Source organism: Trematomus bernacchii, unplaced genomic scaffold (assembly GCF_902827165.1).
Source record: "Trematomus bernacchii unplaced genomic scaffold, fTreBer1.1, whole genome shotgun sequence".
Classification (NCBI taxonomy): domain Eukaryota; kingdom Metazoa; phylum Chordata; class Actinopteri; order Perciformes; family Nototheniidae; genus Trematomus; species Trematomus bernacchii.
In genome coordinates, this window is record NW_022987313.1 from 5,087,644 (window position 1) to 5,110,050 (window position 22,407).

The window sequence follows — 22,407 nt, forward strand, 5'->3', positions numbered from 1 at the left end:
CCAGATATGAGTAAAAACTCCCCCTCAGTTGCCGCCATAGACATGAGCAAATTCATCCAAGCTAATCCAGGCGCCTGTTGTGTTTATCTGGGGTGAGATGGATGGGAAAGGGCCTGGAGTGGGGCTGCTGGGGAGAGTAAGGGTGCAGCCCTATAAACATGACGAGACAGTTGCTCATCTGTTGCTTATTCTCATCCACATGCACGGTATATAACATTGGACATAAGTTGTATTATCTGTAACACTTGGCATTAGCTACAGTTTGTTTGTCATCAACATATGAACACAAGCTTTGATCAGAAAAGGGTGCAGCATGACAGTGATTTAGCATGCATCTAGTGACCTCATCGCAGACTTGTCAGGTATTGGCAGGGGGACACGGCTCACCTACTCTAGCTCATCGCACTCCCGTCTCCCTGTCCCTACCTCCTGCTCCCCTTCCCTCCTTCCCTCATCCCTCTGTCTTGCTCCTCCCTGATAGCTTTTACCGCTCTGCTGATTTCACAAATAGGCCTCATTGATTGAATCTGATTCTTGTGGATAGAGCAGCTTTATTGAGTGGCTTTTTCGCTGATGGACAGGAGCGTGTGTGTGAGTTTTTGTTACGCACATGTGCGTGTTAGGGATGATAAAGGAAAACTTCCTTTCCTCATTCCTCCTATTGTATAAACCAGCAGCTATTCCTCTCCCGGGAATTCCAGCAGACAGATCATCACAGACACAAACACACCACCGTCTACACACAAAGTCCTAGTGACGTCTCCGTCTGAGTGAATGTTTTATTATGGGTGGTGCATTCACTCTGAGGAGTCAGTGAGTTGTGGTGACACCTTGAGCGAGGCAACATTAAAGTGTTAACTGCTCTCTCTGGCACTGTTCATCAAACATTCATCTGAGCTGTGCTTCCGCTGCAGGTAGCTGGCCCAATCCAACCGGGGCTACACATTTTAAGTCAGTCCACTCCAGCTGTGACGCCACCATTATCTTTTGTTTTCTCCTGATCTGCAGCCATTTTGAATCCCCTACCCTACTGGTTGTGTACTAGTGTAAACCAGGACGCTAACACTGTACCACAGAGAACAATAACTGAGAAAAGTAGGAACACTTTTCAGCAGGGAATTTGTGTTTTGATGGGGGGGGAAATTGTGCTTGTTTCACATGTAAAACAGAAATGATATGTCAGGGTTTGGGAGCTTTAGCTAACAAACTGTTTGTGAGAAGATGGAGCTATATCATCTGCACTCCACTGGGGATACACACATTTCACACACAGCAGCGCACACCTCATCCTCGTAGCAGCATCTGTGCTCTTCCTCTCTCGCTGCCCTCTATTTCGTGTGTCTCTCCTCTCAACAGGAAGTGTGCCACCTATGCAAAGTTGGATAGATGGTGGCATCCTCTTACCCCGCGCTCATTTAACCCCCACAACCCTGCAGATCCATCATCATACAGCACACACAAGCAGCCCTAACACACATATCTCTGCGTGCAATTGTCCTTAGCCTGCAGCCTTTTGCTGAGCTACCCACATTGTTCTCCCTTTCAAACATTCACTCTTGTGAGAAACCAACCCCCAAATGTGCTCATTATTTTGTCTAATTTAAAAGGTCAGTCTTCTCACAAAGTATTTAAGTGTAGCCACGAAGGATCTGTAGTTCTCTGGTTTGCACTCATACTTCAGGAATACACCTTGTTCATGAGGACATCCTGTGCTTCATGTAAGAGGAATGACTAAGTAGCCATTTAAAGGATTGTTGGGAGACAGCAGGCCTGTGTGCCAGGTAAAGCTAGCTAGCAAAGAACGGTTTCATCCTTCATAGATTTGAATTTATACAGCTCTCCATACAAAGACTCGTAACAATAAATCAAACATTTGCTTTTACTTTTAAAACAGATTGTTTAAGCTTTGAAGACTTTACACATTCAGCCCCTTATGAATTTCATCTGGAGAAGTTGTGTTCTCTATTTTGTCCTTTCCTCTCTTCCCCACACATCTTTCAGTGTTGTCTAGGAAGTCGGCTTGGCCCACTTCCAAAGAACAACTGGCAACGTTTTTGTGAGATACACATACACACGCAGAAAGACAAAAGGAAAAGAACAGCTGTTTTTATTTTGTGGTAGCAGCCTTTTTTCAGTCAAAGTTGTAGAGGGCAAGTTCTGATTTAGTGTTTTGATGTAAATAAGGAGGAAGATGGAGAAGAGAAAGTAACAGTGATTGGAAATAGTTTTCAATAATGGTAACTTGCTCTCTTTCAGTTAAGCGGCTGTTTTAGGGATTGTTTATTTGTTTGTGTACGCATGTTTACATATTAGGGATTACATCATCTAATCTAATGATCATGGCTGTCCATTCTGTAGGGTTTATTTGCCAATATTAGCAATGGTTGCCATTGACCGACGCCAGGTTAATTAGCCTATAATGGTTATCATTGTTGACACAGCATGTGAAGTTGTTCTCTGTGAACCTCTAAGGTTGTTAAGGAGGAAATGTAATGTGGCTTGGCAAAGGGGTACCTGGGTTTTTGCACTGTTATAGGTTTCTAGATTCAATTTGTGTAATTCTTGTTTCTATATTTAACCTGTTAATTTAGTTAACAAAGATGTGGGGATTGCCTTGATACAGTTCTGAACACAATTAATAATTAATTGATAATACATTTGAAGTACCATATTTGTGTACACTAATCAGTAGTTGCCTTGTGTCTGTTTTTGCAGAGTAAAGTGATATAGTTTGGTAAAAACTGAGGTTTCCCCATTAAATTAAGAGAGCCAGAGCAGAGGCAGCAAGAGAAAGCAAGCAGTAGAGATTTCCGTGCTTCGTTAATTGGCAGCTCTGTGGTACACTAAACATTGCACAGACACATACACACTCACACACACAGTTGAATAATGTGAGTGCTCTGAAGCCACTGCCTTTATATTTAGTCAAGGGAGGCCAGCCTCTGTCACCTTTTCTCTTGCTTAACCTCGCTCTTTCTCTTCCTCTCTCTGTGGCCGTGTTGAAGAGGAGTCTCATGGGAGGGCTTAACTCTGAGCCCTCATTCTTTTTTCTTTTCTTTCCCTCTCCCCTTCCATGTCTTTCTTTCCTTATCATCCTCTGAATAGAGCCGCATACTGTTGTTAAACTTGGTCCAGGAGACACAATCTGTGCAGAGATAGAATAGAGTACGGAGGAGTACAGTATCTACCATCCTGCCTTTATTACTGCCACACCGAACAGGCCTTTCTCTGTGTGCCCATGATGTGTTCAAGTGCAGATGCACAATGCAAAAGCCACCTTTTTTGTGTTTGTGAGTTGAAATGATAAAGCATTTTAATTTACCTTTTTAATATCAGTCAATAGTTCACTTAAGGTGGAGCCGAGGGCACCAAGGCATGCTGTCTCTGCACCCTTCACTTTGGAGTCATTCACATAAGGGCCTGCTTAAATAATGGTGTACAACCTGGAAAATCACAGGAGCTGTTGTGTTGTCATGGTTATTGAGTGTTTGGTAGCTTCAGGGGAAATGGAGTTTGGGGGTGGAGGTGTGGGAGTGCAGAAACGAAAGGGGGAGGAATGAATGGGTGTAAGTAGGAGGGGGGTACTATCTTAATTGCTTTCCGAGAATAATTTCGGTCCCCTAATTTGGCGATAATGACAGTGGCTGCGGCTTTTGTATTTATTTATCCAAACATTAATTGACAGGACTGACATTAGCCTGGGCGTTTATTGCGAATTTGATTGCGCACAAGGGAGCAAAGAAAATTACAGTAATTATCCTTCTGATATGGATTATGAATATGCATTCCCACACTTAATGTGTCTGTCAGCATTTTGGTAACAACACAGCACTTTGCCATGACAACAGCACTTTAGCTTATCTCAATCTGTTTCCCTAAATAAATTCCCAATCCAAGCGGTGCTGGAGGAGAACAGATGACATGCATTGTCTAAATGATTTAGCTGCCCCACTGTAGCTCTCTAACGACGCCCGGGCATGTACTTTGGTGAAATGGTCGTCATGTGGCTTGTTTCAATTGGCCTATAAAGGGGCCTCAGCTTGTGAAATTAATTGGAATTAGTGTTTGGTGTGTTATTGTGAATGGACATTAAAGTTTCTGTTTTTCCACAGGCGGAGGGAGAAGACAATTTGAAGAAGATGCAGCTGATGGAGCTGGCCATTCTCAATGGGACATACAGGGACAACAACATCAAAACACGTAAGTGAGCCTCCATGCACACGGCGGCCACAGTTTAATATATTCACCATAAACAACTAATCTTTTAACATCATTGACCTTACATATTTATATATATTTGTTCTGTAGTTGGAATTAATTAATACTGTTTACCTTTTTTTTAAATAATGTCTAGTCTTAACTACTGTGTACATACGATGTTTTATTTCTCACCACTAGCAGAACTCTTCTCTCTCAAGCTCTCCAAACATGTTACCTACTCTACTCCTCCATGAGTACACCAACTTCCATTCTGTTCTACTCCGTATTTCTTTCCTCTCCATCCATTCCTCCATCCATCCCCCCCCCCCCTGCAATCCAGAAGCCATCGCTCTGTATCACTTGCTTTTTTGCGGATGCTAAACTTTCAGCACATTGCTCCACTCTGCATGTTGGTCACTAGCTCACATATCGACAGCGTTTGCTCCTCAATCACCAATTTCTAAATGCATAATCACATCCTGGATCTAAATATACAAAAAAGATTTAAAGGCCAAACTATTTCATCATCTAACATATTAGTTAAAGACTAGTGCACTTACTCTCTGGACCCTTTCCTAATAATTATCATCAAAATGTAATTCAAACATCAAAAACTGGGTTTTTCTGTATTATATTTGTGTGCAAATGTATGAAATGAAACTAGAATTGATTAATTTCACTGTTTCATTTTCCTAATTTAACATCTGCTAATATGTTAACCATGATGAACTGGCCCACCATCTAACCGTAGTTACCATGGCTCTGGAATAAATTGACCTGCCTTTGGGGAAGCTTGTGTGGCACAGCTCACGGTGCGCGCTGATGCAGAACCACTTGAAAAAATGATCTTTGTGTGTTCATTTGTACTTTCTCCAACATAAATAGACTGCTGACTATGTGTGGGATCAACATTTTATAAGTTGTAACAAATGAAATATAGGTTACTATTATGCTCACTGATTCCTAAAGAGTCTTTAGTGAAACTTGCTCTTATTTGAGTGTTTCTCCTCTACACATAATCAACAGGTCTATTTCTGTTGGCATGTGTGTTGTTTACCTCTCCTATGCCATTTCCAGTAGATGAATGTATCGCTGCCATGGTGATTTGTATGCTTTGAATGCATTGGGGATGACTGCAGCATTGTGTGCTTGTATTTTGGTGTAAGGGGCATTTTATTATTTTGTCTGGCTATGTTAATTTTCCTTTGCAACAGATTGTGGCTTTTGTGGTTCACCACCATGATCATTGCATGGACTAATTTTTCCTTTTGCTCCCTTCCTCTTCCCTCTACCTGCCATTCCCGTTCCCCCTTCTTTTTCCTCCTTTTGTATTTTCACCTTTCACTATTCATCTGTGATTATGATCAACCACACTACACCTTTATCTCTTGTCCTTCTTTCTTTCTTTTCTACTCCTGTCCTTCACTCTCTTGCTTATGGCAGCCACCCTTGCATTCTCTCTTGCAGCGGCGGCAGCAGCCGCTCAAGGCCAACGTCTCATAACCTCCACGGGTCAGGTGTTGCCTCCCCAGGGGCTCCGGCCCCAAACACCCGGTGGGGGCCAAATCATGAACCTCATCCGGCAACCTCAAATGGCTGCCATGATGTCCAATGGCACCCCCACTCTGGTGCCTCCCTCACCGGATGGTGGGCTTATCTACACCACCCCTTACGATTACCCTTACGCCCTTGCACCCACCTCCCTGCTGGAGTACCCCATCGATCACAGTGGGGTTCTAGGTAAGAGAGCCTGGGCTAGCATGGGTCCAGCAGGTGCCAACTTTGGCCAGCCTGGACACGAGGGCAGCTTTTTTTACCCCGGAGCGGGGATGCTGGACGCGGCTGCCATGAGCCACAGTCAGGACTTATTGAAAGGTAAATATGTCGTGTCCACCTGAAGATGAAAAACAGACAAACTTACAGGGTGGATGTGATGGTGAAGCTCTGGGTGATGAGATTACCAGCTTTGTGGCTCATATGGACACTGTATTAAAAAGGCAAAGGGGGACAAAAAGGACCCTGTGAGGGCTAGGCTCTTGGAAAGTTTTCTTTATAATCTAGACTAAGGTATATTCACAGTTTTAATTACGCTCTCGCCAAACATTAATGCTCTCAGGTTTACATAGCCTCTTTTTCTGCAAGGTTCATATAAGAGGACTTGCCTCGCTGTGAAATGAGGCATGCAGAGAGAAACACACTCGCATACACACAGCCTGCTCCCTAACCCCTCCATGCACTGGCCTGCAGGCATATTCAGTCTGGCGGCAGATCCCCTTGGATTTCTGCAGCTTTTGAAATTATTTCTCTGCACTGTTCACTGCAGGCAGGCCTTGATGCCTGCAGATAGTTCCCCTCTCACTCCCACTGGTGATGTTCATTAAATTCCTCCAGTCTTCCCTTTTTTTATTCTCCTTCCCCTCTCTCCATTGTTATAGCTTCACCCCTCTTGAACTTTAGCTCTGTGCTAACACCTGACGCTCCCCTTAGTTTCTGTGTCAGGAGGACAGTTCAATACAAGGGTCTGTATATTATATTCACTCTCATTGGTGCTTAAGCTCAACACATCTGCGACCAAAGAGAACAGTTTTCAGATATTGATGCAACAGAGTCTGATGCATCATATGTTGTATCGAGGCTTTAGTGAACAAAAGCAAACCGCTTCCCCTGTTAAGACAGAAGAAGCCTTCGTCAGTTGCTTGTCAGCTTTAATTTGACACAGTAGTCCTCTAATGTTGTCCAGGGATCATCAGGCAGCAGCAGACACGAGCGTGATTTTAGCTGACCTGTGTGTTGGACGCGCCTCTGGGAGTCATGTGCAGAACAGACGGGGGCAGCTGACTGGCTTTCCTCTCTTTAACTTGCAGGGTTACACCAGCTTAGTGCATTTTATTTACTCACACTATCGATTGGTGCCTTCAGCAACACAGGGCCCTGTGGAACACACTCTTGCTCACACACACTCATGCACTTGGTTCAGCTGCCTGTGCTACTGTATCTAGCCGACATTGGCTGCTCTGAGAATAAAGAAATGTCAGGCCATCTGCTTCTTCAGAGTAGTGTAGGTGGCTGCGTAGTTATAAGCCAACACTCCCTCATAACCTGACAATACCAGAAAAAAATCTTTGGAAAACTATATATTTTTTCCAATGTCCCCTCTACCTTTGGGAGGGCTGGATTTATTTTCAGTGTTCCTGTGAGCGTCAGGTTTTGTAGCACTTGAACATACAATGACACGCAAACAGTTTGTGTGTCCTATACACCAGGCAGAGTCAAGCACGGCAGCAGGAAGGAATCAGTTGTGACATGTATAAGAGGAAAATGACAGGCTCTACCGCCAGTGGACAGATTGAGTTGGAAAGAAATGGGGAAAGAGAGAGAGAGAGAGAGAAGGAGAGGCAGGTGCTGTCTGGCACTATTCAATTACCATCAGAGCTGTATTGGATTCCCCACCTTTCAAAATAAAGAGACAAATTTCTCTCAATTCCCCTCTGGATCCGAGAGGAAGAATCACATTATTTTCCCAGACAGCCCAGGAGCCTGTACCCTTTGCCTGCCCCTTTTCAAAGAGTCCTCTATATAACTCTGAGCACTGTGGATTTTTATTACTTAAGTTATGCATTTTTAAATACCAAGTAAAACTCCAAAAATGATTGCGTAGTCTTTTTTTCTACTGCATTTTTTACAAGTAAAGAAAAGCTCTGTGTGGTGTGTGTACATGTGATATAATCTGTATTATGTTCTATTCTGTGTATTATTGTATTCAAGCATTAGTATGCTAATGGTTAAAAATGTGAATGTTATTACTGTAAAAGATGACTGTTTTTTTCCCCTGCTCAAAGTGAATGGTTTCTAACCTTGTGGACCTATTACAATCTAGGTGCAATGGCTTCTAAAGTGAGACGGCATGACACGCGGGTCCATCCTTACCAAAGGATTGTGACCGCTGACAGAGGTCAGTTTAGTCTCCTATAGCTACACTCTGCTATTGATTGATGAATTCCAATGATTATTATGCCTGTTATGCCTCAATGCCTTAGTTGGGAATTTGTATCTCGTCTGTATTGTATTTTGTTTTCCTTTCCCCCTGCCACCTCTCCCACCCCATACACCCACACACCAGCTAAATGGTTGATTGTGGTCTGCACATTTTGTTTACATTAAGTACTTAACATATACAGTATATGTAGAAGGTGTATATGTCAAAGCTCAGGCAAAAGTCATTTGAACAGCTTTTGGTTTATGCAGCTGTGACACCAGGACAGCTAGTATTTAGCAGGCAGCGTCAACATTCCTCTGATGTGAGATTAGAGCCTAAAATGGAGCAGGTTTGTTCCCATACATGATTTATCTCCGTCGCTCATAAGGAGCAAAGCAAAAGGAGAAACATTTCTATACTGTATCTGAGACCTGGTAGGCAGAAGACACGTAGCACTGCTGCTACCGCGCAACATTTCACCTTGAAAATGTAAATGTATTTAGCATTTTATTTTTCTATGGAAGATAGACACGCACAGACATAAGCTGAGGTAGCTTGCATTCTCTCCACTGTATTGCATATAGATTGAAAAAAACCACATTTAAACATTTCAGTTGTACATGAGGTACTGTCATTTTTATATTTGAGCATTTTATATCAAATGTATTTATGGTTCCTGTGTATATTTATATTATATAAAAATATACTGCTAAATAAAGAGAAAGAATCGGGAAAACATCGATTCATCTATTCATTGCACATGTAACACTAGTCACAGTTATCCCTCACATAACATTAGTGAGTCTCCTCACTACTAATCACACTGTTTGTAACGTGCACTCCAACTTTAAAGACACTAAAACACTAGATTTTTGTTCTTATTCTGTTTGTCTGTTCGACCTCTCTTGGCTTCTGTTTGGATTTTGGGGGCAATGTGCGCTTAAATTAAACCGCCAAGCTTCCTGGTTCAGGGTGGGGGCTTAGAAGTTGGCATCATGATGTGACAGCGTCATGATTATAATGAGATTAGCCGGGTTCATCTCACATGGCATGGGAATTAGGAGCAGGGGGCGATATAAGAGATTGCATTCATTTTATTGTTAAAATGATGTCATTCCGGTCTCTTCTTGCTGACACTAATATCCTTTCTATCTTTTTTTTCTGTTTGTTTTGTTTTTGTTTCTAACCACCTAGCCGCCACCGGCAACTAACACATGACCTTCTGACCTCTGAACTCTTCACCCAATGACGAGCCGCCCCAAGCCTGCCTGCTGATCAGTTAACTGGTAATTGCCTTTTGCTAGCCTCTCGGACGCAAGTGAGAGAGAGAGAGAGAGAGAGAGAGAGAGAGGGAGGCGCCTGCCCATACAGTTACCCTAACACTGACAACACATAGAAACCAACGCAGAATCTTCACAGAAACACAACAAACCCAACAGTTGTGTAATATTCATTTTTTCCCTCTGTTCATTGAGTTCAATTCCCATTCTTTCTCTTTCTTTTTCTTCATGAATCATATAGTGGGTGGATGTGTTTGTGATATTACCCATAAATCTGCACTGAATTATATAGCAATAAAGACCCCCACCCCACCTGCCCGCCCACCCTCCTTTTAATCACTCTAATTTGGTGACCTCACTTGTTTGAATCAAAGTTCAATGAACCAATCTATTTGATGCAAACCGTTTGGTTTCAGAGTAATGACATCACCCTCCCTCTAAACAGAAACACCCTTAAAAGCCCCCCTTCCTGCCCCACCCTGTCCCAACACCCACCTATAAGGAGAGAAAAAGAAACAGAAGGAAAGAGAGCACACACTCACATTAACTTGTTTAATTTCTGTCATTTTTCACATGTAGTGCAGTTGTTGAGCTCTAAAATGTAATTGAGCTGACACATTCTGGGTGTGCCCCTCCGAACAGCTTCCTGTCTGTTTTTAAAAAGCATGGCTGAAATGATTGCAAAAAGAGCTTTTTATGATTTATGTGTTTTTCTTGTCTCTTTTATTTTCATTTTTTTTTTTTTTCACTTGATTTTGGTTTCTCTGTTGTTCAAATTTGACTAATTAGCTTTGCCTGAAATTGACAAGCCAAAATGATGCAGGTGGTTTCCTCTGGAAAACAAAAAGCAATCTTATGTTTGAAGCAGGCAGCAGTAATAAGATATGAGGAGGGGCATGATGGGAATGTCACTAGTTGGGCTGATGGGTCTGTGTGTGTGTGTCTTTAATTAATACTACAATGAAAGTAGGGTGTGCTGAGGCTTCGGGGACTTTGGAGCAGAGCTTATTAGCTACTGACCATCGCTACGCCCCCATCCACACTACATCCATTATACAGTGCCTGATGTATTTAGAAAAATATCTCAATGAGTTAGCTGAGCTGTGATTGAAAAGACAAAAAAAGTATTAAGTGTGCATATTTAGCCAAAGGGTTTTCCAATTAATTATATATCTGCAATTATGCATCTGCCTCACAGAGGGCCTCTCTTGTGGTTTCAGAGTTAGGAAGGTGTGAGTTTGTGGTGCCTGCCTTCAGCTGGAGCTCACAGCCAGTCAGTCAGAGGAGTTTTGACCCATTAATGCTATTTTTTTCTGAGGAGGTGAACGCAGGCAATTAACACTAAATCAACACGCTACCCAATTACAGTACATTGCTAGGGGGAAGGGCACTTTGAAGTTCTGTACATAAATGCTTTTGTCATGAAGCTTCTATATTCAGTTGTTTCATCGCCACATTGCCAAAAGAGTGTTTGTTCCTTTATGTTCTTCATTTTCGCATCTCAACATTTGGCCTTTATTTTATTATGCTTTTATTTCTAACCCCAGTCATCCGTTGGGACATAAGGGTGGGCATAATCTGAGCCTTCCCGCCAATAAGAAAAATACTTGTTAGTGTTGAATATTTTTGTGGCGAAACATTTATTTTGAAGAAATGACGAACCCTCCGAAAGCGCATCCACAATGTGTGTGTGTCCCCCCCCCCCCCCCCGTGATCGTAGTCTCGCTCCTGAGCCCACAATCTTTTGTTCAACTCTCTCAAGAAAAAATAGGATGTGAAAGCCATGCCTGCCTGTTCAAATTGCTTTATACATACGTCTTATATATATATATAAATATATATATATAAATATATAAAAATGTAGATATCTGTCATTGCATATACAAATACAGAAGAGATCAAAAAATAGATAATTTTACAGGGTGCTGGAGAAGAGAAAAACATTTAAAAAATCTATTTTTGGCAATTTTAGCTTTTGATACTTTACTTGCAGTTACAAAATCCGAAAAAATAAAATAAAAAAATAGTGTAGGGGGAAAACAGAAAAATGGAGTGGGTGAGGAAAAAAAACCTGTTACTTGGATATGATTGGAGAGGAAGACGAAAACCAAAACAGTCATAACCGTTGAAAGGTTAGCGAGAATCAGAACGAGACCCCTGGAGAGAGTTTTAAAAAGATCAAATCAAAGTGCCTTATCAACAGTGGTTTCTGTTTCCTGAGTATTCCAGTTGTGTTCAATAATATCCAGCACCCACGAGACGGCGCAGAGAGGATGGCTAGTGTTACACGCTCTGAATAGTCGAGCAGGGTAGCTCCCACCGTACCGTGGCGCTACCCGACTTATTCTATGCAAAAAGATTAGCAGTCGTTTTGACCAGCTAAAAAATGTGCCATGGTTTTGTCTTCCTGAAATAATTTTTTTGTTTTCCTTTTACTTGATGGCCCTTTACTCTGCTGTATGTGCAGGTTTTGTTCTCTTTTTATTTAGATTTTAATGATCATATTGTCTTGATTTTTGGTGACTGTGACTAACTTCCTAGAACAAATCGAACTGCCAATAGCAAGCAGTCGTCTGCCAGAACATGTTTTGATCATGAGCCGAGGAAAATACATAACGTTCAAGGTAATGGAAAGGAGGGAGTGTTTCCCCGTTGTTTCAACAGCCGAAAACTGAAAGCATCCAGTCCGTATCTCCGCATGTCAATTTGACAACAAACTATCAATACAATCACGAGATTTATAATGGACGAGTGAGATGCTGCATAATGAAACGAGCAACTCCATTTCACAGCCAAATAGTTTTCAGTTATTGAAACAACTGACAGTTTATTGCTGGAAGGTGAAATAAACTCATAATATAAAATCGAGGAGTTTTCAGATCCCAATATTACCCGTGGCAGTTGGTTTTTCTACTCATAGCTCTTTCATCAAGCTGTTACACCGAAAGGTCAATGGATTATTCTTTTTCAGTGTTATTATTTTAAATTGAAATGCAATATTAAAGTGGAGCAAGTGATGGCTATTCAGCATTTGACAGTATTAAAAAAAATTCCCTCTGCAATGTTACAACTTGCTGTGTCATTGTGAAAGGCTGGATAAGTCCATCAGGTGAAAGGTGAACTCTATACCTACCGTATCTCTCTGGCCTGCCTACTACATGTATAATAATGTAATTAACAGCCATTGTTACAGGTTTATAATGTATTTTTCTAATCTCATTTTATATGTATATTAATCATGTTTCTGAGTGCTTTTTTTTTTTTTTATGAAACCCACTGCAGCTTTTTTCTTCCCTAAACATCCCCTCTCTTCCTCCCCTCCCCCTTCCTTCTACATCTTGAAAACTGTCTCTTGTGGGGAGTGTTGCCTTTTCCCTGTTATATTTGGTTTTGTTTTCTTGCCAATTCCCAGCTTGTTTAACTCATTAGCTACTTTATTAGTTTCTTGTCATAAGTATTTTTACATGCTTGCATTTAGTTTTCATGGTGTATGCTGTTATTTTTCTTATTAACCTCTTGGCATTTATTTTAATAAAACATTCTTAGTAAGAATTTTACTAACTTGCTGATATTTTGTCTTGTGTTTTTAACCAGTTTCATGAATGTATTACCTTGGTCTGGTTCACGGACTAACACATTAAACCTGGTGTCTGGCCACCACTGACACTGACTGATTGACACGCACAATACATAAAGTCAACTGTGCACATATGCTCTACACACACACATGCACACACAACCTAACTGGAAACTGCACGAGTTGATAAGCGTCCTCACTCCCGCTCACGCACTCTCACCTCCGCTGGAGAAATCTGCTGACACTCTTCATACTTCCCGCTCAGTCACACCGCTGCTGTGTGACTCTCTTGTTAGTTGTCCTGTCTTTCTGTGTCACTGACCCCGTGAGACCACAGGAAGTGTCGCAGTGTCTGGGAGGGGGGGGGGGGGGGCGGGGTTTAAACCGCACATTATTTAAGTTCAATGGTTATCTTCTGGGTCAGCTCAACAAAGCACATCAGGATTAAAATGGCGATTTGTCTGCACACAAATTGTCCACTAGTGTCCTCTAACTCTAAGCATTAATCTGTGCAGGGCTCGTTCTAATCTGTGCTGCATATTAGTCATCTCGTAAGGATTAATTTAACTGTGAATTATGTATAGAGCCTCTCATGAGCACATGTAGATTTAGTGAGTTATTTGCAACAGACACATTGATGAGTTGTGTGATAGCCTAAAGCTGTCCCCAGTCTTTTCTCTCCATGGCTTGTTATGCCTGGATAGCAGCATTACAGTTATCACCAGCTGTTGCCTGTTTGGTGAGCACTTCTCTCCATTCAGCTTATTGATAGAATGGCTAATACTGGGCCATTTGGGAGCATCCATAATGCTTACACACACCAGTACACCATGCCAATATGAAGTACTTTGGGATCAAACAACCTTCCTCTTCCTTCCAGTGTAAAATGCCGATACGGATTTCCACTAGCTAGTATTTATTGTTTTCCGTCTGAAACACTGCCAGTGTGTGTTGTTCATTCTTCTCCTGTGTCAGTGCTCTCGTCCCTGGGTTCACTCAGCTCTCTTGTCTCTATTCAGCTTTTCCCCCCTCCTCCACTAATTCAAGGTATTGACACTGACACACAAGCAAAAGATTAACTTCATTAATCCCTATTATGACTTTAACCCACTGAGTGATGCCTCCAGATGTATTTCTTTGTTTTTTCCTCCTTTTTAAATCTGCACAACAAAAAACAACTTGGCCTTAACTGCTGCAATTCTCTTCATGTCTCAGCAAGCAAAGAACAAGGATTAAAAGTGTTTTACATCAAATTTAACATTTCTCTCCTCTCTGAAATTAACATATTTGTGGCTTTGATCTGAAAGCGGGTGTTTCCCCCTTTAGCACCTGCTTGAACGCCAGCAAGTAGAGACAGAGATTGGATTACTGGCAGCCAGCCTAAATAGTTTTTTTCTCCTTTATACATCTGGTGTTGTCAGCCTAAAGCTTTTTTTATTTTATTAATGTAGGATTGGCCTTTAATGTTTTTGATCGGCTCCCCTGTGCCGTAAGCAACTCAGGCTAAAATCCGTCCATTAAATCCTTCAATACAGTATTTATGCTGTCAAAAGCCTCGCCTTTTATATGTCAGAGGTTTAAAGGCCTCAACCACCAAGCTGATGACAAATACGATAAGTTGAGCTTTTATAAAGAGCACAAATACTGCCTTAAATATCGCATCTGTGATTAAAAAGTGCCTTTTTCCCTATGATTGGAAACTATATATTTTTGTACTTTATCAAGTGCCAATTATGTCTTCCCTTTATCTCGCCAAAAGCTTTTTGTGAAGCGTTAAAAAAAAAAACGAAACGCCCACGTAATTAGCATAATGCACAATACTTTTTAAAATCCAAACTGGGAAAGTTTGACCAAGCATTGGAAACTCAGATGTTTCCCACCATTAAACGTTGGCTTAATGGATCCTGTTTTTTGAATCTGATCACCTGAGAACTGTTCGTCCAATAGGATCGCAGTATGCAGTGAGCCTGTCTGCATACTGCTGCTCTCTGTCGCAGGGCATTCAGTGCATTTATCTACTAACTACCTTCTCACCTGTCAATCTTTTATTTTTCTTCTGTTCTGTTTAACAAACATTCCTCCAATGAGTTAAACGGCAGGTTAACCAATCAGCATTGGTCTCAGAGATTTAGCACTCAGGTGATTAAAGGGCAAATGCTACCAAAATACAGAATTATTTTTTAGCCCCACTGGATTTTTGTGTTTTTCTTTATTTTTTTGACTGTGATAAGTATGCATTAAAAAGTATAATACATTTTTTCCTAAAATTATACTAGTATGGTATATATTGTAAGTTCCTCATCCATATAGTGGTGCACTAAAATCTGTGAGATATTTTCTTTTTTGTGGAGTTGTAAGTTTTTATGTGAAGTAGCCTTTATTTTGTTTTGTGTTACCTTGTTTTTATAGAGGGTTAGACTGAGAATTTTGAGTAGGGTGTAAAACATGTAATGCCAGTTTTTGTTGCTCACACCAAAAGAAAAGGAAAACATGTCATGTGTGCAATAAAGAACCATATTTACAAGCTTCCCTCTGACTGCTCTACCTGGACTGATCCTTTGCTTCTGCGCTCATGCTTCTTTATCGGGGACATCATTTCTTTGGATTTGCTGTGACTTTAAAGGTAGGTGTGCTTGCATTAGCAGGAAATAAAATGTGAAAGTTCAACACTGGAAAAATAGCTCTCGTCTAAGCTCTCAAAGTGAGATCGAGCCCTCTCGGATTTTATGAGCGAGTGTGGTAAAATGTGGATGTCTGCAAGGGTCACAGCAAAACCTTTCTGTCTGGAGATGGTGTTCAGCTCTAAATCCGGTTCTGTCTGAAGTCGTTAAACTAACTTTTAACGTCTGGAACAAACACTGTCAGTTTCACACCAGTTTAGTCCAATCTGTATTTTTGCACGTCCAGCAGTCATGCACGACAAATGACATGACTTAGTTTGACATCAGGTTAAGAGTTCATACCTCCTTCTGCGAACTGAACACTCCCACTTTTTAGAGACTGATCTATTTTTAAAGGTTGACGATTCCCAGTTATGTGTCCTCGAGTCCCTGCAGAACAAACTCACCACAGAGGTCAACCCTCACTAAAGCTGTGGATCATACTGAATGAGCTGTATCGTTAACATGTTCACCAGATCCATATAAAGCTATATTACAATCATTTTTTGTCATACATCCAATAAAACTATTCTTACAGGAAGAGCTTCAACTGAGATTCTCATAAATGGTATTAAAAATGTAAGGTTTAATGCCTCCACTATAATAAATTCTCAGATTGATGTTCTCCATTTAACATCAAGACGTTTTTAGGAGATTGATTTTAAAGAGGTCAGAAGTTTTTAGTTTTGTAAGGATATTATAAGTGTTAAAAAAAATCCTGATTTCCATCAACAGTAGTGGTCGAAGTAGTGGAATAGTAGCCAAATAGCCTCCTGTACATTTTTAAGAATCTTAATCTAAACCCTTATTTTTTTTAATATAATATTTAATATTCTGGCTGAAAACAGAAACGTAAGCCCATAAACAGAATGACTAAAGTTATGCGTTTACATTTTAAATCTGGTATCTTTCCTGGATTTTGATATTTCACATAAGCCATCTGAATGCAAAACGGTGTTGCTATACTCAATCAGCTCATCGCAAGCACATGGTAAGTCAAATCAAACACAAACACAGGATGTGTCTTCCCTTTTTTTGCAGTGTCAGTATGAGATGTTTGCTGCAGGCTACCACACATCATCCCAGACATTTAGCCTAATTATCAAACCCATCATGTCAGCTCTGGGTTACTTAGTTTGTCAAATGCATGAAAATGTAGCAGTAACAGAATTCTTAAACTCGCAATAATTAAAAGACACCCTGCCTTTTCAATGGGTAACTCACTTTCTCACCAGTATAATTCTGTGGGCTTCCTGATAACCTACGTCCCAACGTGTAGTCACACTGTGGAAGTAAAGCGAAGTGGATGTACATTAAAGGTCACCTATTATGCAAAATCCACTTTTTCATGTCTTTTATACATAAACATGTGTCCCCTCTGTGTAAAGAGATTCTGAAAGTTTCAGGAGAAAAGCCACTTTTTGTCCTGATCCATTTATATAAAACCCTGTCTGAAAATGAGCTGATCAGATTTTGGCCACTTTTTTGGCCACTTTGTCACGTTTATTTGGCTTGTGTAACCATTAGCCAATAACCAACCAAGGTAACCCCCCCCCCCCCCCCCCCCACCTTATCACCTGAATCTCCTCCTAGAGCACTATTGTGTTCTTTTTAAACTAAATATCTCTCAGAGGGGCGTGGGGAGTGGCTCCTTATTTTCATCTAAAGTAACAGACAGAGAATCAGCACTTTTGAAACAGGGCCGAAAACAGAGGGGATTATGGGATGCTACAATGCATGATCTGTTGGGTATTTCAAGCCAAACACTTCAGAGACATGTTTTGTATATAACTATAATATATTGATGAAAAACAGTATAATAGGGGACCTTTAACTAGTCCTTTCTATGATGCAGTAATATAAACAAAGGCCTATGAAGTGGACGTCTCATTACGTCTCAGTTAACAAACTGCAGGAAAGAATCCAAAAGGACAGGGACGCTTCTTCCTCCCTCTGCTTCTCTCTCTTTTCTCCCATCCTCTCGCTGGAGGACAAGACTGCTGATGCTGAATGGGACAGTGGGGAGCGAACGGTTGGCGAGGGGAAAGCTGGAAGAGACTTTAATGTCATGCAGGAAGCGAGGAGTGAGAAAGAGGAGTGGAAGGAGGAGGGGGCTCATGGTGGCTCTGGCCCACGGGAAGACGCATCAAAGGAGCATTTGTCGCAGAGACCAGCTGGGAGTCTAATCAGAGAAAGATCATGTGTGTGTGTATGTGTGTGTTTTGAAGGGGTAGAGTGGAAGGGTTGCATCAGTAGTGACAGATGAACCAGCTTCCTGTGGAATCAATGTAGGGCATTCATCACAGTGCAGCTGTTAGTGTGTGTGTGTGTGTGTGTGGTTTTAGAGTTTGCAGTTGTTGCAGGTTTGAAGCTTAGATTGATGAATGAAACTCAGTAGTTCTTTGGGCACCTGCGCCGAGTGACACAGTCGAGCAGCTGGATTTTCTGTGTTTGCAGCCGACTGAGAGTGTGTGTGAGAAAGAATGAGAGAGTGAGACAGAAAGACAGCAATCAGAGAAAGAGCAGCAGGTTTTTTTTATTTTATGGCTGGAGAGGGAGAATTTCTCTCTTTCAGGAATGAGTAACAGAGTCATTTTGTGACTCTTTCAGAAAGTCATCACTCTGGGTTGTAAAGCACAGCTGGTAATGTCCTCTGAAGAGTTTCTGAATTTCCAAGGAAAGCTCTTAAGGATATTTCTTGCTTCTCTTTGTTATTTGCAAAAAGGGCTGTTGATGTACCAGAGATGATATTAAAATAATCCAGCTCCTCCTTAAATGTTGAATTTTCTCTCTGTTATTACTGTCTCCCTTCCTCAATGACCCACACACAAAAAAGTGTGATTCATTTTCCAAGGAAGAGAGAAAAAAATATCTGATATTATTAATTTTATTTTGTATTTGTTCTAATCTTCTATTGCAACAATATTGTTATTGTTCCTTCTTTTGGACACCATTAGGGTGTAGAGGAAATCTGATAGGGCTGATAATGTGTCACAGGTCAAATGGTCTCCTAAATCAAAGTATTCATATCAGTGGAAACTCCTATTTTGACATGTTTATAGCGATTTGTCCATAACCATGTCTAATCAGACAGGTCAGTTGACATGTCCCTGGTCCGTCATGTCACCACTGACACACTAATGTCACTGTAAGGAATCAAATTGTCGAGCCATCAGGCCCATCGCTCAGCTCAGACCAAACAATGAATCTTCCTCTCAGTCCAGCTGCCGGCCGCTGACTGATCCAGACAGCTGTGAATACTGCAGGCCCGCTGTGTCACTTGATGCTGACAGAATGTGTGTGTGTGTGTGTGTGTGTGTGTGTGTGTGTGTGTGTGTGTGTGTGTGTGTGTGTGTGTGTGTGTGTGTGTGTGTGTGTGTGTGTGTGTGTGTGTGTGTGTGTGTGTGTGTGTGTGTGTGTGTGTGTGTGTGTGTGTGTGTGTGTGTGTGTGTGTGTGTGTGTGTGTGTGTGTGTGTGTGTGTGTGTGTGTGTGTGTGTGTGTGTGTGTGTGTGTGTGTGTGTGTGTGTGTTTTATTTATTTGACAGGGACAGTGCACATTGATTGACATTTCTGTAAATGCGCCAGAGTTAGCCAACAGGCTATTTTTCATCTGTAGTCCCTGGGCAGATGTTGAAAGTCATCCTAAAAAAAAATTCACTTCAAATGACAGGTAAATACAATCAGTAAAACAACATTCAACATAGATGCTTATATTATGATAAAAGCATATATAAAAACATAAAAACAAAACTAAAATACATATTCACAAAGCAGACAGATAGCAACAGGTCAAGGCACATGTACAAACAGAGCGTTGTAAAGTGCAGATTGTGTCAGTGTTGACGGAGCTGATTTTCCACTAACCATATTTTTAAGTTAGATTTAAATAAAGTGTGTGTGTGTGTGTGTGTGTGTGTGTGTGTGTGTGGTTGAGGTTGAGGTTGACTCGGAAAAAACAAAGCAGCCACACAGCGGTAACATAAGGGACTTTTTGGTGGTATAAACATTTCTGTATGAACACAGCAAATCTGAGAAGATAAGAAAGTGTCAGAAAGTGAAATTTCTATTGGCCTAAATCTCTTTCCTTTTCATCACATAACATTATGACCCTCCGCCAACAACAAGAGAGAGTAACAACAACTATATAAACAGAACAATGACCTTAGTCCAATTGCAACAACAGTTAAAAAGTGATGCCTCCCTATAGGCCAATATTTTTAAAATGAAAAAGCTATGATGTTGACTTTGATTACCATGCAACGTCCTGTTCACAATTCTTCTCTATGTAAATTCAGAAACCATCTGCTGGTGTTGTGGAGAGTGATTATATTGAGAGACTTAGTGCATCACCAATAGAAGCAGCAACACACCATTACTACCACTCTTCTTCTGCTGTTCATGATTTTAAAATAGACTTATGGGATGTGAAGGTGAACAGGAAAGGTGGTCTCCCTAAAGCACACACAAATCAAGCTTTGTTTTTGTTTTAACAGAAGCTCAGGGGTCTTTGAAGGGAGTTTAGGTTTCTCTGAGCCAGCTCTCCTGTGGTTCGAAGACTGGACATGGAAGCCATGTAAACAATATTTCACAAACTCGCTCATAAACACAAATACACACACACAATAGAATCCATTATGAAACCCCGGTTTTATTGTGTCTGATAGGCTGAGTATATTTGTCTAGGTGTAAGAATATCTCCTCTACTTTGGGAACTGTATGTGTGTGTGCATACATCATGCATACTGTGTCACTTTTATGCATGATATGTGCAAGTGTGTGTGCATCAGGGTTCACTTTAAAATACCACAATGCTGTTAGTGTGTCTGTGTGTGTGTTCACCCTGGGAAATGAAAATGCTGACCCAATTTAATACACCTGTGTCTCGCTGCACTCTGGCCTTGCACTCAATCACACACACACACACACACACACACACACACACACACACACACACACACACACACACACACACACACACACACACACACACACACACATACATACTCTCACACCTCAGCCGTCAGGCTCACACGTAAGAGCACTGCCTCAGCTATACAGATACATTCGGCTGTTTCAAATATAGAAGGTGTTTTCTCCCCTCCCCCCTCCCCCTTCATATCTTTTCCTTCCCACTTCAGAGTCAGAAAAATATAATGCTCCAACATGAAGACGGAGTCATAACTTCCTTCATGAGTTTCACTTTTCTTCATGTGCACCATTAGGTGGTGTTCAGACACTTGATTTAAACAGAAGTGGGTTTACAGTTTTAGTATTTATAAATCAAAACAGTTTCAAATCAAAATCAAATCAAATTTTATTTATATAGCACATTTATAAACGATTTTTGGTCGAGCCAAAGTGCTGTACAAATAATAAAAATACCCTACAGTAAAGACATTGTACAGCTAATACAACAGCACAGTTTGTTCAAAATATCAGTATGAGAAAAAACGACACCCTCTGTCCTTAGACCCTCACATCGTACATTCAGTTTGAATTTGAGTCATTTAAACAAAACTACATAGGTGTAACTCGGCAACGCAGAGATCTTTAATAATACAGCGAGGATTAATAATGTATATAAAATGTGGAAACAGCGGAAGGGAATCTTTTTTTTCTGATGCTTACATGTTTATGTTATATGCCAACTGTTAAGGATGGGCCTCCATCATGGGTGTGTTTCCCCCTCAGGCTGAGCTCCCAGCATGCCTTTCAGGACCCTGTGTGCCGCTCTGTGCCGGGTGGCCTCACACTGAGCGGTAAGGCAGTAATGAACTTCCTGCCATCCGACACACACACACACACACACACACACACACACACACACACACACACACACACACACACACACACACACACACACACACATAATCTCATCCACATCCCAGAGGCACGGAGCGATGTCACATTAGCATGGTGCTATCTTTTCTTAAGCGTGTGTGTGTGTGTGTGTGTGTGATCAGGGAGACAGATGAATGCATTGTCCCCGGATGTGTACTTCCTGTGTGTGTCTGTAATTAATCTGGGCATGCGGTGGGTGTAAACATAAGGAAGGACAGTTTTTTTTTTGTTCCCTTCTTTTTTTCTCTCAGATTAAACTGTCTTGTCAGATCTGCGCCCGCACTAAATCTCAACACACTGCCCTGGCAGGGGACATGCATACACACACACACACACACACACACACACACACACACACACACACACACACACACACACACACACACACACACACACACACACACACACACACACACACACACACACACACACACACACACACACACACACACCTAGCCTGTGACATGCAGAGGTAGGGATTCTTTTTTTTGTATGTTTTGATGATCACATTTGCATGGCATTTTCTTTTAAATATGTAAACTTTTCCATTTAAGCCAACCTACAAAGAACATTAACGTCCATTTAACTTCAGTTTTTTATGTTTTTCATAATATGACTTGATCTTCAGCAGCAGCTGTAGTTTGCCATATGTCAAAATGTCTATGTTTTCTGAGCGCCTTCATTTCAAGGTGCTGTTTCTAAAGTCAGGAATAAACTTTCAATCTCAACGTACTTTTGAAATATCTTTCGCTTTTCCTCCCTACTTTGCAAACAAGTGAATGAAAAAGAGGGTGCAGCCACAAAAATCAGTTGTATCTGTTTATGACTCTTTCTAAAGACATCTGAATCTAAAATGAAGATTTTAATTTCAG

The 22,407-nt window shown here is 41.1% G+C and overlaps 1 protein-coding gene across 3 annotated transcripts in view; it reads left to right on the plus strand.

Moving 5' to 3' along the window:
• The window catches only part of qkia (QKI, KH domain containing, RNA binding a), a 73,061-nt gene extending 57,499 nt beyond the window's left edge, over positions 1 to 15,562 (plus strand). Inside the window, exons 5-8 of one of the 3 annotated variants that reach the window (XM_034123534.1) lie at positions 4,113 to 4,200; positions 5,644 to 6,075; positions 8,078 to 8,152; positions 9,371 to 15,562. In XM_034123534.1, the coding sequence (XP_033979425.1) occupies positions 4,113 to 4,200; positions 5,644 to 6,075; positions 8,078 to 8,152; positions 9,371 to 9,387 (612 nt within the window). In that variant the 3' untranslated portion in view covers positions 9,388 to 15,562. Of the gene's footprint in view, positions 1 to 4,112; positions 4,201 to 5,643; positions 6,076 to 8,077; positions 9,044 to 9,370 lie in introns of those variants that run through there. The other 2 variants (XM_034123528.1, XM_034123543.1) reach the window with 2 other exon arrangements.
• The last annotated feature ends 6,845 nt before the right edge of the window (positions 15,563 to 22,407 follow it).